At 45.8% G+C, this 16,393-nt stretch overlaps 1 protein-coding gene across 2 annotated transcripts in view; it reads right to left on the reverse strand.

Annotated features, from left to right (window-relative positions):
• CLTC (clathrin heavy chain) overlaps positions 1 to 15,252 on the reverse strand; it is a 75,055-nt gene extending 59,803 nt beyond the window's left edge. The window contains exon 1 of one of the 2 annotated variants that reach the window (XM_028708314.2): positions 14,779 to 15,252. In XM_028708314.2, coding sequence (XP_028564147.1) covers positions 14,779 to 14,820 — 42 coding nt within the window. In that variant the 5' untranslated portion in view covers positions 14,821 to 15,252. The remainder of the gene's footprint in view (positions 1 to 14,778) is intronic. The other variant, XM_028708316.2, reaches the window with a different exon arrangement.
• Positions 15,253 to 16,393: the final 1,141 nt, after the last annotated feature.

Here is a 16,393-nt window from a genome sequence, read left to right on the forward strand (position 1 = left end):
CACACACACACGGGATGAGGAATCTGTGGCCTTCCGGATGCTGATATACTCCAATTCCTATCAATCCATCCCTTACCATTAGCCTTGCTGGCCAGTACGAGTCCAACAGTATCTGGAGGGCCACCAAAATTTCTCCAGACCTATTTTATATGATCCACACATCCCATAACAAAGGGGAACTGAAGGGCAGCTGCTATTATTACAGCACCCAAACATTTTCCTCATCTGTATCTTCAGCTCCCTGAAAATTTCAAACCATTTATTGCTTTTAACCATAAAGGGTTTTTGAAAAATGCTATCAACTGCACACATAATTACAAACTGAAGGCTAATACCAATCTGGCTACCTTGTTCCTTAATATACTTTTTTTTAAAAAACGTGGTATTTTGCACATTAACATGCACCAAACAGGTTGTGACCATGAATTTGTCTTTAGCTATGGTCTAAACCAGGCTTCCTCAACCTCGGCCCTCCAGATGTTTTTGGCCTACAACTCCCATGATGCCTAGCTAGCAGGACCAGTGGTCAGGGATGATGCGAATCGTAGGCCCAAAACATCTGGAAGGCCAAGATTGAAGAAGCCTGGTCTAAACCACTGAGCCTCTTGGGCTTGCTGATCAGAAGGTCGGCAGTTCGAATCCCCATGACGGGGTGAGCTCCCATTGCTCGGTCCCAGCTCCTGCCAACCTAGCAGTTCAAAAGCACATCAAAGTGCAAGTAGATAAATAGGTATCACTCTAGCGGGAAGGTAAACGGCGTTTCAGTACTCTGCTCTGGTTTTGGTGTTTTGTTGCACCAGAAGCAGCTTAGTCATGCTGGCCACATGACCTGGAAAAACTGCGGACAAACACCAGCTCCCTCGGCCTGTAAAGCGAGATGAGCACTGCAACCCCCGAGTCTGCGACTGGACTTAACTGTCATGGGTCATTTACCTTTACCTTTATCACAATTACTATTTCCCACAGAAGTAGAATAAGAATAAGCCTACTCCACCTGGTGAATCAGTGGCTGTCACCACTTAAGCCTGGTATTACCCGTATCCATATAGAGGGCAAAAATAGAAGTATTTGTATGACGACAGTCCCGTGCTAGATGATGACAACAAAGACAGCATTCCACTACCACTCGAGGGTGTCAGGCTTTCAAGTGGTGACATCACTTCCATACCATGGTCTATACCATACATGTACATTTAAACCACATTCCTCCCCCTCCCGAAGAATCCCGGAAATTACATTTTCTCCTTACAAAGCTATAATTCCCAGCACCCTGAACAAACTACAGTTCCCAGGATTATTTAGGGGGAAACCCTGTGGTCTAAATTTATGGTGTAGATCCATCCCATAGTTCTATTATGCCAGGAAGCATGGCCAAAATGTGTTTAGTGTTCACTATGTAACAAAAGAGATTTTATGTTTTTTCATTCTAGTGATGCATCAAGGTTTTTGTTCTTAATGCTTGTGGATATATATTTTATAGGTGAAGGATACAAGTTCTGTACAAATGTGTGTGATACACACACACACACACACACACACACACACACACACACACTTGTTTTGCTGTAAGTATGCATTAAAAGCCAAAGAAAGGTTTCCCTAACCTCCCAGGAGGCCATTTTGTACCTACTCTGCTATTTGGATAATTACATTCCATTTACCTTTACTCTTGAGCAACACCTTGCTTAACACTATGTAACCAGCCTAGGAGCACCAAGCTTTATACCTGCTATAATGTAAGATGAAGAGCCCAGGACCATTTCCCTCAAACACCATTAGAAGTGCTGTGGCAAGAGTGAATTATGAAGACCAATGTGTAAGGAAGGCATTTCTATCAATTAACCCCCGCAGATGACAATTAAGGAACAAAAGATGCTGACAAGAGCAAGCCACTGGGTTTCTTCCAGGAGAAAAGTTGGCATATTTTGCTAGAAAAGCCTCTGAGCTGTCACCTTCCAGGAGGAAGTGGCAATGCTGCATTCTCAGCATTTTTCGCCAGATTTCATAGCACACAACCGGATGCAGGCCATTGTTCTGTTACTGGAGAGAAAACTGGGCCCCGTCCTCCTGCAACATGTTTATCTTCCAAAGACTGCACAGTAGACACATTTTTTTTGCACGCTGAAAGTTTCCCCTAACCTACTACGTTCCATGCTTTTGGAACCTGGGGCACTTTCTTCCTGGATGAGAACAAAGCAGTTAAAATCCAGATTTTTTAACTCCATTCTCAGAACAAGCAGGAACCTCCTAACTGCAGGACGGGCCCCGTCAATGCCCCACCCTCCTCCTCTTGGCCTCTGTCAGAGAGGTGGAGCAGGGATTTTTTTTGTTTGACACTGCGCCATATAAGGTACATTGTGTAAGCATTCCTGTATTGCCTTCTGTCTGTAAGCTGCAACAAATGCATTTTAACCCAGGATGGCACTGCCTATCTTTTTTTTGACAACGTAGTTCTTTTAATACTTAATTCACCTTCTGCAGGCAAAGGTATAGATTTCCGAACCATACAAGGGCTCCTACATTCCTTGCTTTTGCAAAGAGTCTCTTTCTGAACCTCTCTGTGCCCATTCTCACTCCTGCCTCTGCTCCTTTCTGCACACCTGCTGTTCTGCCTGCCCCCACTTTGGCCGGCGTTCAGGTCTCACCTGACTTCACACTTCCTCTTCACCTTCTGTTTCGTTAGGAAGGCTCAACATGCATTTTGGCTTCGTGTACCTGTTAACTTCTGTGGCTTCCATAGGAACACCAGAATGGCTTGCTGGATCAGGCCAATGGCCCATCCAGTCCAGGATCCTGTTCTCACAGGGGCCACCAGCTTGCAACCAGCAAACAGGACCCAAGCGCAAGAGCACATTCCTCTCCTGTAGCTTCTAGCAATTTGCCTTCAGAAGCATTACTGGACCCAGTGAACAACTTGCACCATTAATATACAGTCATATACAGACGCTTCAGGTTGCGCGTTTTCGGGTAGGGACGCGGGTGGCGCTGTGGGTAAAACCTCAGCGCCTAGGACTTGCCGATTGCATGGTCGGCGGTTCGAATCCCCGCGGCGGGGTGCGCTCCCGTCATTTGGTCCCAGCGCCTGCCAACCTAGCAGTTCGAAAGCACCCCCGGGTGCAAGTAGATAAATAGGGACCGCTTACCAGCGGGAAGGTAAACGGCGTTTCCGTGTGCTGCGCTGGCTCGCCAGATGCAGCTTGTCACGCTGGCCACATGACCCGGAAGTGTCTGCGGACAGCGCTGGCTCCCGGCCTATAGAGTGAGATGAGCGCACAACCCTAGAGTCTGGCAAGACTGGCCCGTACGGGCAGGGGTACCTTTACCTTTACCTTACAGACGCTTCAGGTTGCGCGTTTTCGGGTTACAGACGCACTGAAACCCGGAAGTACCGGAACGGGTTACTTTCAGGTTTTGGCGCCCGCACATGCGCAGAAGCACTAAATCGCACTTTGCGCATGCACAGAAGCGCCAAATCGCAACCCGCGCAGATGCAGACGCGCCGGTGGGGGTTGCAACGCTGACACGCCGCTGTGGGTTGCGAACACTGTGGGTTGCAAACATGCCTCCTGCACGGATCACGTTCGCAACCCAAACGTCCACTGTAGTCGATAACTTCTGCAGAGATAGCTATTGGAAGAGCAGATATAAAGAGTGCTGCAGCATTTTGGAAGCTAACAAGGTTTACTTAATTCACTTCATAGCCCAAATTCTCCAAGCCGCCCTTCCCCAACCTAGAAATCTCCAGATGTTGGTGGACTCCCACCACCTCCAATGATCAGGGCAAGTGGGAGCTGAAAGTCCAGCCTCTGTCCACCTGCTACCCTCCAGATATTTTGTACTCCCATCCGCCTCAGCCAGCACAGCATGCTGGCTAGGCTGAAGGGGGTCAGAGTCCAAAATATCTGGATGGCAGCAAGTTGGAAAAGGCTGTTGTAGTCCAACAGCATCTAAAGGCCATCCCAGGTTAGGAAATGTGGCTCTAGAGGACACACTTTATGTAAAATAAGCTTTCCTGTACTGAAACACACTTCAGATGAATAACATCTCTGCACTTTATGCCCATACGTGTATATTTTCATTCCCACCAACAGAGGATGTTAAGTGATGCATCTGATGAAGTGGACCAGGGAGGCTTATACTACAGTATCTGTTGGTCATTTAAGGTGCCACAAGACTGTCATTAATATAGGGAGTCATAATATGAAGGTAAGAGAATAGTCAGGAAGAGTTTAGATGATCTCCAGAGGTAAGAAAGGCGCTGAACATGCCTGTATGTGTTCCACCACACAACAAGTGGGTGGCATGAAGACCACAGCCAGCAATCTTAGATGGCAGATGATCCTGCTGCTAGTACCTTTCACTTTCCATAGCTCTTCTTGCGAGCGTCTTTTTGGATAAAAGGATCTCATAAAATAAGACATATGTCATTGTGAATTACTCGGGGGATGAACAACAAGATCAAGTGAATAAAATGTGAACTTTTCTGTGCCAAGTGACAGAATAGAGATTTGTCTCTATTATTGTCAAGAATGGCCTTGGCCAGCTAAGGTAAGATCAACCCACAGCCCTCCTCTGCAATATAAAGGCTACGACCCATAAAGCCTTTGACCCCAAATAGTTCTACATACAAGACTTCACCCACATTTTAAAGAAAGCTGTTCTGGAACAGCTAGGTTGCAATCTGCTGCACATAAGCCCATATTTTAAGAAATATGGGGAGGAAAACTGGAAAAGTCCATGGGGTGGGAGGTTTTTACCAGGGTCAGAAACTGGGATAGGAATGCCAGGAGCCATGTGATTCCTGGGACCTGGGTATTTTGATGTTGCACTACCCTGAAGACCCCCTGAATGACTCAGCCAGGCAAGTGGTGACTGGACATCTCCATCCAGTTGCAAAAGGCTGGTTGCCAGTCGCAAAATGGGACTGGCGCCCGCTAATTTCGAAACCTGGTTTTTACTGAGGGATGAATGGGGAAAGGGTGAGGGCTTGTAAAACAGAGAAAAACTCATGAAGTTTTAGAACAATCGCAGTTATGTTTCAGAAGTATTGTTTTAAAAATATTGCTACAATAAATTCACACTACTGCAAAGCCATTATTAGTTATTTATATACTGCTTAATGCCAGTATATAAATATAAAAATAGTAACAAGATAGTAAACAAAATTCTAAGTGGCTATAATTTGGAATCTAAAGGGGGCAGGAACTAGTAGTTTTCCTTCCAGTGCTGGGTGTATTTGATTTGACATATGGTTTGCATAAAAATAATAAACAGTAAGTTGTATTTCATGTTCTTGAAGCATGAAATACATATAAGGTCCCCTCAGAGTAATTACCAAAGGACAATATTAAATATTTAAACAATTTAAAACAACACAGTTTAATGAAGTACTGCAGGTATTTTAGCTTTCCCCTCCCATGGCTTCAAAGAGCCTAGATTTTCAACAAGCAACAATGCTGGGACATGGTACTTGCAGCCGCCTTTCAAAGGCTTTGAGAGAGGGCAAAGGTAGACAGTGTTCTTAAAGACTCACACCAAAGAAAAGGACTTCAAGACGTGGGAAATGGATCAAGAGCGGTAATGTGTTTTATATTAGACTGGACATTTAGACATTGTCATGATTTTTCTATTTACTCATAACAGCCTTGCAAGACTGTCAAAGAATAGAAGTTCAAATATTAACTCATCATTAACTCAAATATTAACCCTGGATATTGTTTTCCTTGATATGTTATGTTTTGTTCTGCTGATGTGCAGAGTTGTTTGCATATGCTGAAAACAAAAATACGTTCTAGAAGCCTAGTTTTTTTATATCTTTAATCCATAACTGCTTATGTTTCAAGAGTCATTATTAACTCTCCAGTGTATTATCATAAGCCTAAAGCTCCCTGCTGTATAAACCAACTCCGTTAAGGTTACAGTATTCAGTCACCTACTGAACTACTAAATTTTTATCTAGTTTACCTGCTTGCACATGTCAGTGTCAGTCATTTGCGGCACACAGGAAGTCTGTGAGCGCAAAACCCTCTTCCCATTTAGAGACAATTTTCTGCCTCATAACTTGACGTGTGAGAAATTATGTAATGAATGTGGCTAAAAAGAGGCTACTGGACTGAGACTTGGATGGAACATTATAATATTTTATTGTATCCCCTGGAGACAAATTAAAAGCTTCCTGCCTGATCAATCTGTAGGTGGGTTTTTTGGGGGTAATTTGTCAGAGGCAACCAGATAAATGGCTTGTCTTCTCAGATTTCTAGTTGCAAAGTGAAAACAGCTTAAAGTTTGACATGATAATCTCCAAACCACTTCTACAACCGTTCTGGACAGACTCTGCAGAACATGAACAACCTATTCCTCCACACAAGGAGGCAGATGTACAGGAAGGTACCAAGTATACATACAGATGGAGAAGTTTTTCCACAGCAGGTAGACTGTTTTCTTTTACACAGACCGTTTCATTGCCAGAGAAACAGACGGTTACCAAAGCCAACTGCCCATGCTGAAAGTGAGCAGGGATGGAGGTTTCATTTGTCACTTTGAGGCTCAAAGGAGACAGACACGCATAGCCTGCATCTTGAATAATGCATCACCAGTCAGCGAACAGAGGCAGAGATATCCAGCAAATGGAGGAGACCCTACCTGCAGTACCTGACAATACCTTGCTTGAAATAACCCAGATACCAATGCTGGCATCTCTGTCTGTGGGAATCCAAAAACAATTAATTCAAAATAATAGAGGGGAGAATTTAAATACAGGGGGGTTTTATGGACTGCTCAACTCTGCTCTCCCACATGAAGCAGCATTTATGTTTCCAGAGAACTCCAATATTCCCAGGATTCTTCTGGGAAAAGATTAATGATGGTGGACAAGATTCACAACAAGCTACAGTGGTACCTCAGGTTACAAACTTAATTTGTTCCGGAGGTCCGTTCTTAACCCGAAACCATTCTTAACCTGAGGCGTGCTTTCGCTAATGGGGCCTCCCGCCAAGCCGCAGGTGCGTGATTTCCATTCTCATCCTGGGGCAAAGATCATAACCCAAGGTGTTTGTAACCCGAGGCACCACTGTAGCTTTCTTCTGCAATGCGTAACAACAAATAAGTGTTTGGAGTGCTTGCAGCCTGTACAAGAGAGTTGGGGAACCGGCAGCCTTTGCTGGAGCAGACTGGCCAATGGTCAGGTCAGATGGGAATTTTAGTACAACATATCTGGAGGGCCACAGTTTTTCCCACCCAAGCCATACAGAGCAACAGTGAGGCTCAACAAAACTGGCCAATACAAACCAAGTGCATAGCTAGAATATGGCCCAGAATCCTCTGCAGCCTATGGGTGTTCCGCAGAAGACATGCTGTACAATCTCAGCAAACAAACTGGTGCTCAAAGGCTTCCACTAAGCTAATAAGTTCGAGATCATACACCAAGCTGAGCTAAACTGTGTTACTGCCAGATACCAGTGCTGTTCAGTGACGTGGGGCAGAAAGATTTCCAACCTATGTTTTTCAGTAGAAATGTTTTATTTCCAAAAATGAATCATTCCACATTAACAACAATGAACACCCTATAAAACTGGGTAGTTTTAGAAGCTGTGGTGTGCAATCCCCCCCCACACAATATTATTAAACTTAGGCAATGCCTATGTATTTAATGCACAGAGCTTTGGACATGCTAAAATTATAGTGCACTTCTATGGAAATCTATTCAAAATGAAGCTCAACTTACTTGAGATCTACTTCCAGGTAAGTGTGAACAGAACTGAAGTCTTAGCATGTTAAGAATTCAGAGCCATCATTGTTTTTCTTGAGGTTCAACTAATGAACTTGCACTGAGTTGTCATGTCATGTATTTTTTTAAAAAATCATTAACACAAATTTCCACCCACCTGAGGACACTAAATGTTACTTGACGGTTCTATTCCTTTTCCTCGAACCCCATTATCCTTCCAAGTTAGCATTTCCACCTACTAGGAACTAAGCCTACATTCTGTGCCATAAAGTTTAATTTCATCAGAAATGCCTTCCAAATGTGCAAAGCAACACAAAGCCCTTGAATCTCATCTCTTTTTCATGGATGTTCAGAAGTTTCTGAATATCCATGTTTCCCCTTCTTTGCTGCTGTTTCAATGTCACGTTCTGTTTTAGCTCCCAGCCTATCAGAGATCACATAGTCAATGTGACATCACAGCATGCATAACCAACCACTTTGCCCCCCTCCCCACTCTGAACAGGTGAGGGAGAAGAACACTTCCCCCATTGCATGGTTGATGGAAGACAAGGCAGCATTGTTTCAGCCAACCAAGTCCAGTCTAGGCAATGCAATGCCTGGATGGGAAGACCATGCACCCTAAAACACCATGCACCCCATCTAGGAGTTCCTTGGAAGAAAAGTGGGGTGTAAATGGAGTCATAAAACCACACCACTTTGTTGTGCTGCATCAACCTCAGCATAACAAGAGGCATGCAGTATAAGCAAAGGAGCCTCCACAGTATGTGGTGCCCCAATAACATTTTGCACCCTTTTGACCGCTCATAAAGAAATGGTTGCAAAAATTGCCCCCCTCCACTTTTTTGTCAACGCCAAATTAAATTATTACAAGCTGAAGTCAGCTGTCTTGGGGAAAAATGAGTGCATATACCAAGTTTTCTTCTCTATCATCTTTTTAGCATTCAAAGGATTCAAGCAAAGTTACACCCTATTTCAGGGAAATCCCCCTGAAGGGGAACCCCACCTCAGGTTTCTGAAGGGCCTCCAAACAAAAGAAAACAGCTGCGATAACTTTGAGCAGAGCAAGAGCACTGCCTCTCACCAACTTCATCTACATTTTGCCTTATCATCCTATGCAGTCTCCTTGGCAAGAACTTTGGCACCACACAGAAAGCATTTTCCAGAAACAGTTGCTTGCATACATTAACCAGGACCGGCCAGGTTTAAAAGGAGGCAGCCCTGAAGAGAGAAATACCCAGCGGCTTTCTCCCACAGCCATGATGACATCAAAGCACTGCAGCTTAAAGCCCATCAACCAAGTGACATTTAAGGCAAATTCCAGGCAAAACTTTTATGTACAAACTCCAGGTCAAACCAAGGGAGTTTTCAACCAGGGCTCCAAAATTCACCAGGGACCAGGGTGGTCTAGCCCCCAAGACTACCAACAGCCCCTCATTATGACAGAAGGAATGCCTGCAAAGTAAATGGCAAGGAACCTGGCAGGATCCCCATCAGAAAGGACTAGCATGATAAAAAATGATGCAGGAAGGCAGGTTGTGCCCTTGCTGCAACATTCTCCGTAAGTGTCGTGCTTCTATCTTTTCCCCAAAGTAGTGGATGGTAACCATTTATGTACAGGAGAACAGTAAAGAGGTGAGACGAAGGTTGCCTCTGGTGTTGTGCCACCCATTAAGAATTACTCTCCTCTGCTGCACAGCAGCTCATGTTTCAGGATCCCATCACAGCGGGACAGAAAATACTGGGAAACTTGCATAGAAGCAGGATCAATATTCTTGGGAGAATGCCCAAGAGTCTATTCTGCCCTATGCTGCAAGCGCTGATTTTCTAAAGATGCCAAATTGCAAATCAAGCAATCTATCAGTACAATATAAGCAAGAGTCACAGAAATCTGCAGGGTGTGCATTTTTGGCAAAAATTCCAAAGAGGAACAGTGCAAAGGCTCTCGCCCAGGTTGTGCTGCCAAAAGTCTGCGCAGCAAGGAAGCCCGCAGGAGCGTGACTTGTGATCGCTTCTTTGCCTGGTTCTTCCTGACACAAGAGGCTAGAAGCCAATGCTCAACAGGAAGCAAGATTAGGATTTTTTCTTTTTACAGTACAGCTACTCACATCAGAGATCTGTTCTTGCTGCCACTAAGTTCAGAGACATGTTCACAATAGACATGCAACATCTGAAAACCAGTTGCAAGTACAGTGGTACCTCGGTTTTCGAACACCTTAGTTCACAAATAACTTGGAACCTGAACAGCGCAAAACCGGAAGTAGGCGTTCTGGTTTTCGAACTTTTTTTCAGAAACCGAACGTACTCCGTTTTGAGTCCCCCTGTGTTTCCTGTTGCACAGCTAATGTGGTTCCCCCCATTGTAATTCAAGCCTTCCATTTCCAATTGCAGTGTCCTAAGGTAATATTTGGAGCTTATATTTGGTGCTTTTGTTTTTGCTATTTATTTTGCGGTTTTTTGTTTTGAGGCTTTTTCAGTTAATTTGTTTTTGTGACTTTGTGGATCCCAGTTCAGCTACTGACTGATTGTGTGACTGCGGAAATGGATAAAAGCCCCCCATTCAAACAATGACTATCGTCAGTGCAGGTAAGGGAAAAAAATAATTTTAATTTTTATCATCTACAATACTATTTATTTTATACTACAGTACATTGATTATTGCTTTCATTTTATGGGTCAATGGTCTCGTTAGATAGTAAAATTCATGTTAAACTGCTGTTTTAGAGGTTGTTTTTAAAAGTCTGGAACGGATTAATCCATTTTGCATTAATTACAGTACTTTCTATGGGAAAGTGTGCCTTGGTTTAGGAACAGACTTCCGGAACGGATTAAGTTTGAGAATCAAGGTACCACTGTACTATGGTTGACACTTGTCAATTTTATTTTCTTATTTTCTTTCTTTTTCAAGGTGATCCCCCCCCCCAGCCCATTTTGCTCAACCAAAGTATTTGCAGGCAAACAAGGAACAAAGCATGGAAGAAACACCTTCCTCCCTCTCACCCCCCTCCTACTTCCCAGTAGGCACTACTGGAGACAGAGATCCAGTGCCGCCCACACAATAAGGATTATATTATTCTTGTGAAGTGGCAACAGTAGGAATTGCAGCAGAAACCACTTAGCTAAGCTCCCCCTTCACAATGCAAAGTTTGCATGTGTCAGATCTTAGGTCAGGCTGACATCTGAATGGCGGGCAAGAAGGCAGAGGGAAACCAACCCAATAAAGCAATAGTGTGAATACAGGAAGTTCTGATTTTAAGATAATTGAGCATTGAGCACAAGCAATTTGAAGTGCCTGCTTGGAGGGAAGTGAACGACCAAGGTACAGGGGAAAATTCACCATCACTGAGCCATCTTTGCACACCTAAGAATGTGTCGGATGACAGTATCTACACATCAGGGGAATGCAACCCTTACTTGCTCACACACACCCAACTACAGACACTGAAGGCAGCAGATTCCTTGAGTAAAGCTGTGAAATGTTGCTGTAGAAGTGGATAACCTTTCCCATAACAGGCAATGCTATTTCAACAGTTAGGAAAGCTGTGATTCAAGAGTAGCAGTGTGTTTGTTCCTTCCGCTTCAGGAACTCAAAGGGCCATTTCCTGGAGTGATTGGGGTGCACTTTGTAGGCAGATACCTGCACAGTCACTACTACAGCTCCACCCACAGAAAGATGAGTACTGCCTTTCTCAACCTTCGTGACAAAGAGAAGGAATCCTCAAATGAATCTGACCCTGATCCAGCTCCAATCGCCTGGATTCCACTCCTGCACTTCTATTTACCTGCCACAAGCCGCAGAGCACCAACATTGGTCTCTACCTTTTATGCACACCTCAAAGTGACTGGATATTGCACACCTGGTCCCACTATGACCTCTGACCTTGGATTACCCATCACATTATACCACAAATTTCCTTTAGTTCCAAATACTTTGCCATTAAGTTCAGCCTAACTTAACACCCACCCGCGGAAGTCAACCAAACCCAACTGCCCTAGCTAGCACCGATGCTAATTGACCTCCCTGGAACAACATCACATCATTTCTTCCCGCTCCCTCCTGTTTTAAACTCCTTACAGTTTCTCACCATCAGCTGTGACATGATCCCTAAGGGAAACACGGGATAGAGCTTGAAAAACATAAGAAACATGTGCCAGTTGAATAATCGGCTCACTCACTTCAACTGTCCATGCATACCCAACATTCCTTTTGGGCTTCCCCTGCAGAGTTATTTGCAACATTACCGAATCTTGACCCACTATACAGATCTCTCTCCCCCTGAAGTCTACATCATCAATCACTCACATCATCTCCTGTCTGGTTCTAGTCACATAATTCTTCCAGAACAACTCTGCAGTCAGCAGTCACACAAATCATTAACCAGAAACCAATCGACCCCCTGACCTATCGCTACAGGTCAGGTTCTTGCTCTCATCAAGCCCCTGCATTAGCCTAGCAAGTTAATCTACATTAAGGCAAGTATACCACACCCAATTAAGCATCAGAATAATTCCTCTTGGCTTTTTCTTTTCTCTAACCCTGCCAAATCCATCACATGGAGAAACAGCCACCTCCCTCTCACACAGGTGCATCTACCCCTTCAAATTAGTCCAGGGCTACTTCCACCCACACTATATGCCCAAACATTAATGCCAACCACTTTGAAGAACCTCCCTAAGTTTCACCCGCCCCACCCTCTTAGTCTCCAAACAGGACTGCCCCTCTCCACACACAAACACTTTAATCCCAATCGTCTTTACTTCTCCATTATTTAAACCTTACTGTTGCTACTCTGGAGCCCCATCTCCTCCACATTACCTAGAATGCCTTTATAATCCCACTCACAGTCAGGCCTCCCCTCCCTTTCAAAGTTACTCCAGGATCATCTTCCTTCCTGCCATGCCATAGAGAAACACCTGTTACTCCAAAAGGTTTTGTCCCACCCCACAATTCCTCCAAATGCTGCACAAACAGCCGCAGCCACCTTCACTCAGTTCCCTCTCTCCTACTTCACTATCTGAGGACCGCCTTCTCTCCTCCCTTCCTGCAAGCCTCTAAACTCCCAGTCACTTTCAGTTCTCCACCTAAATGCCTCAGGCCCCCATCCTGCCTCCCAGCTCCTCTAAAGCCCCTGCCCCCATCTCGGTCTCATTCACCACCTCAACTCCTCACTCACTCACTCACTCACTCACTCACTCCATTCATTTAGCAGAACTGGCTTTCCTCCTCTCCCAAAGGAATCACTCCCAACACTTCCTACCCCACACTGTCATACAGATGGCATCACTCCCTCCTCCTCCTGGAAGATCACAGAAACCGCCTCCTCTTTTCCTTACTCTCTACATATTGACACTTGTTTCCCCCTAACCTTCTCTGGAGCACCCCTATCCTTTTAAACCGAGCCATTTTACCACTGCCTCACTCTCAGCACCCCCTCTTTACAGGACGAAACTACCACACAAATTGCTTCCTACACACACTTCCAGATAACCCCATGACCTTCCTTCCCTGTGCAAAGTTAGGCACACACCCCTCTTGCTCCCACCCCTCCTCTAATGCTCAGTCACCTGCCTTCTCAGCTCCCCACTCCCAGCAGCCTGCCAGGTGGCTTCCTAGCATCAGAGTCCCCAAGACCTAAGACCCTACAACACACATGTGTGCATACATTGCACAAACTCACACGCATTTCCTCCACTCTTCCAAATACCCCCTTTAATCTCAGCTCCTCCCCACTTCCAGCAGTCCTTTCACAAACACATTATTTCCCCCATTGATGATCCTGACCTTCAGTGTAACACCCACCCACCTCACTTGCTTTCCCTTAAATTCTTCAAATACCCCTTTTTAATCTGAGTTAGGGCCTCCCTTCCACTCATCTCAGCTATCACACAGATGGGTACTCTAGAGAGGGAAGAGTTAAAACCTTCCTTCATACATGTATTATGTACACACATGCCTCCCCTCCCCCAAGGAACCCCTTTAACCATAGTTTCCCCTGCCTACTTCTACCAGCCCTCTCTCAACCATCACAGACGACTCCCCCCTTCATATTTATCTCAGACAATCAGGCAGCTCTGGCCTCTGCCCCTCCACCCAGCCATTATTCAGGAAACCCAGTTTAACCATAGCTTCTCCTGCCTCCTCCTACCAGTCCTCCCTCTCAGCTATCACATAGATGTCCCCTCCCTCCTTCATACATAAATACACCTTGCCAGTACAACTCCTGCTTTACACCCACCCCAAATACCTTAAATGAACTTCCTTTAGTCCTATTTCCTCAGCTACCTCTCCCTACCCTTATATCAAAGACCAAACTTCATTCATATCACACACACACACAAGACACTTGCCTCCCCTCCCAATGGCTCCAATGAACCCCCTTTAACTCTAGCTTCGCCCCGACTTCCACCCCCTTCCACTATCACACAGAATTACAGAATGCACTGAATTACATATATAATACAAACTAGCTTGCCAGCCCTTCCAGAAACGTCCTTTAATCTTAACTTCCCCCACACTCACCTCCCAGCAGCCCTATCTCTCTCAACTGGTATTTGGAAGCATGTTGATTTACACATATCAGTTAACTCCGCATTAACGTAACGTTTTTTAAAAATATGCAACTGTGCATTTTTGTAATATTTTGTTCAAGTTGCCTGCTGATGCTTCCAGTTTCTGCGAACCACTTAAGAGGCGTTTTTAATATGTTAACCTGTATAGAAATTAAATAATCCAACGCACAAATCTCTCTTCTCCCCCCCCCCTTCTCCTCAAGCCCAGGAGCTCCCTCCCTTTCCCCAAGTCCTCCATCTGACCCCTTTCCCACCTGCCCCAGCTCCTAACCCAGGACCCACCTCCCTTCGCCCCCATTCCCCGACCCCCCCTCCTCCTGTCCCCCAAGGCCTAAAACTGTCACATACGGAGAGCCCCCTCCTCTCTCTTTCTCTCGGCCCCGCTTCCAACCCCAGACCTTCCTAACCCTCCCGCGTCAGCCATTCCCCACAGACACGACCCCCTTCCGCACCCCCCCCACGGGGTTTTTTTCCTTGAGACTCACCTGCAGGTGCTCCTGGAAGCGGATGGGCAGGATTTGAGCCATGGCGCCCGAGGCGTTGTTGGGGTTTTGGGGCTCCAGCCCGGCGTTTGGGCGGGGGACCTAGTCTCTCCACAGGAAAAAAGAAACACGGGAGGAGGAGGAGGGGGGGTGAGAGAAAAGAAGCCGACGGAGAGGCGAGCCAAGGACCCGGGAAGGGGGCAAGGGCGGCTCTCAATGGCGGGGAAAGCAGAGAGGGAGAAGACGGTGGGAGGCCGCCGCGAGCGATCCGGAAACAGCCGCCGCTCGCTCGGCGGAAGGACACACCACTTTCCTCCTCAAGGGAAGGGAGAGCAACGGCCGGGCGGCGCAGGAACAGTCACGGCGGCGGCGGCGGCTCCCTCCGCCTTATCCTCCTCCTCACCTGCCGCCAATTAGCGCAGCGGCGGAAGGATCAGAACGCCGCCCACGCAAAGGAATCAATGAGAAGCGCGGAAGGATACGCGAAACCGGAAGGGACTTTTTTCTCCCTCTCTCTCGATGTGTCTTTCTCTAGCTAGCCAAGCTTTCGCCCCCCCTCCCCTCTCGCTCTCTCCTGAGCCCCGCCTACTTCGGCGCTACGTCTCTCCCCCCCCTTTTTTTGCCACATCATGCGACCTGGGCGGAGGGGTGACGTCACTTCCGCTTTCGCGCCCCACAGTCATTACCACCTGGGATTCTTGCCCCGTGATCACATGATTGGGGGGAGGAAGAAGGTGCTTCTCTCTCTCGGTAGACTTTCTAGGCAGAGGAGGAGGAGGAAGTTCACCTTGTTCCCCTCCGCGTTCTCTTTCTCGGGTATTAAAATAGTCCCTGGTGAGAGGGGATGCTCAGAACGCTCCATGGAGTAGGTGGTTACGGCGCCTGCGCGGAAAAGAGCTGCTTACGGTTTTCCGCGGGTTCGAATCCCGGCCTTGGCACGCAGAGTGAGATGACCTTGGACTGGTAACCTTGTTCCACAGGTTAATAATGCATAGAGAAAGGAGAATGAGACTTGAGGGAGGCTGTGCAAATACTTAATAAAATCAGCTGTCAGCTATATCAGAATAGGTCTCTGGGCAGGTTACATTGTAAAAATTAAATAAAAATCTTTAAAAATGAACAATGTTAGTAAATATGAAACAAAGTGAGAATATTCAGCCCGAGGGCCACATTTTCTTGCGGGGGGCCATATGGCACTAATGGGTGGAGCAACAAATGCAAATTGACCTTTTTGTAAATATATCCTATACAAGCTCTGACCTACCTGCACCTCAAAGTTCTACCAATTTTACTTTCTGCTTTTCAAATTTTTCAGTTCACCCCATTGCTATCCCAACTTTGGGCTGTATTCTTCTTAAACTTGCGGGGGGAAACCCTATTACATAGATTACTTTGCAATGAATTTTCCCTGATATAATGCATTTTGGGGAGTTTTTTCACTAACATGAAGCATTTAATAGTGCACTTTCCCCCTAGTATATGTATGATTTGGGGGGGGGGGGAATGAATTGCAAACTTCAAAGAAGAGGGGATCTAGAAGGAAACACACATTCCTGTTCACGTATTTGGTTCAGGGAATGGAAATCAGGTGGGTAGGTGTTCCAATATGAAGCAAACA

Source organism: Podarcis muralis, chromosome 15 (assembly GCF_964188315.1).
Source record: "Podarcis muralis chromosome 15, rPodMur119.hap1.1, whole genome shotgun sequence".
NCBI classification, from domain to species: domain Eukaryota; kingdom Metazoa; phylum Chordata; class Lepidosauria; order Squamata; family Lacertidae; genus Podarcis; species Podarcis muralis.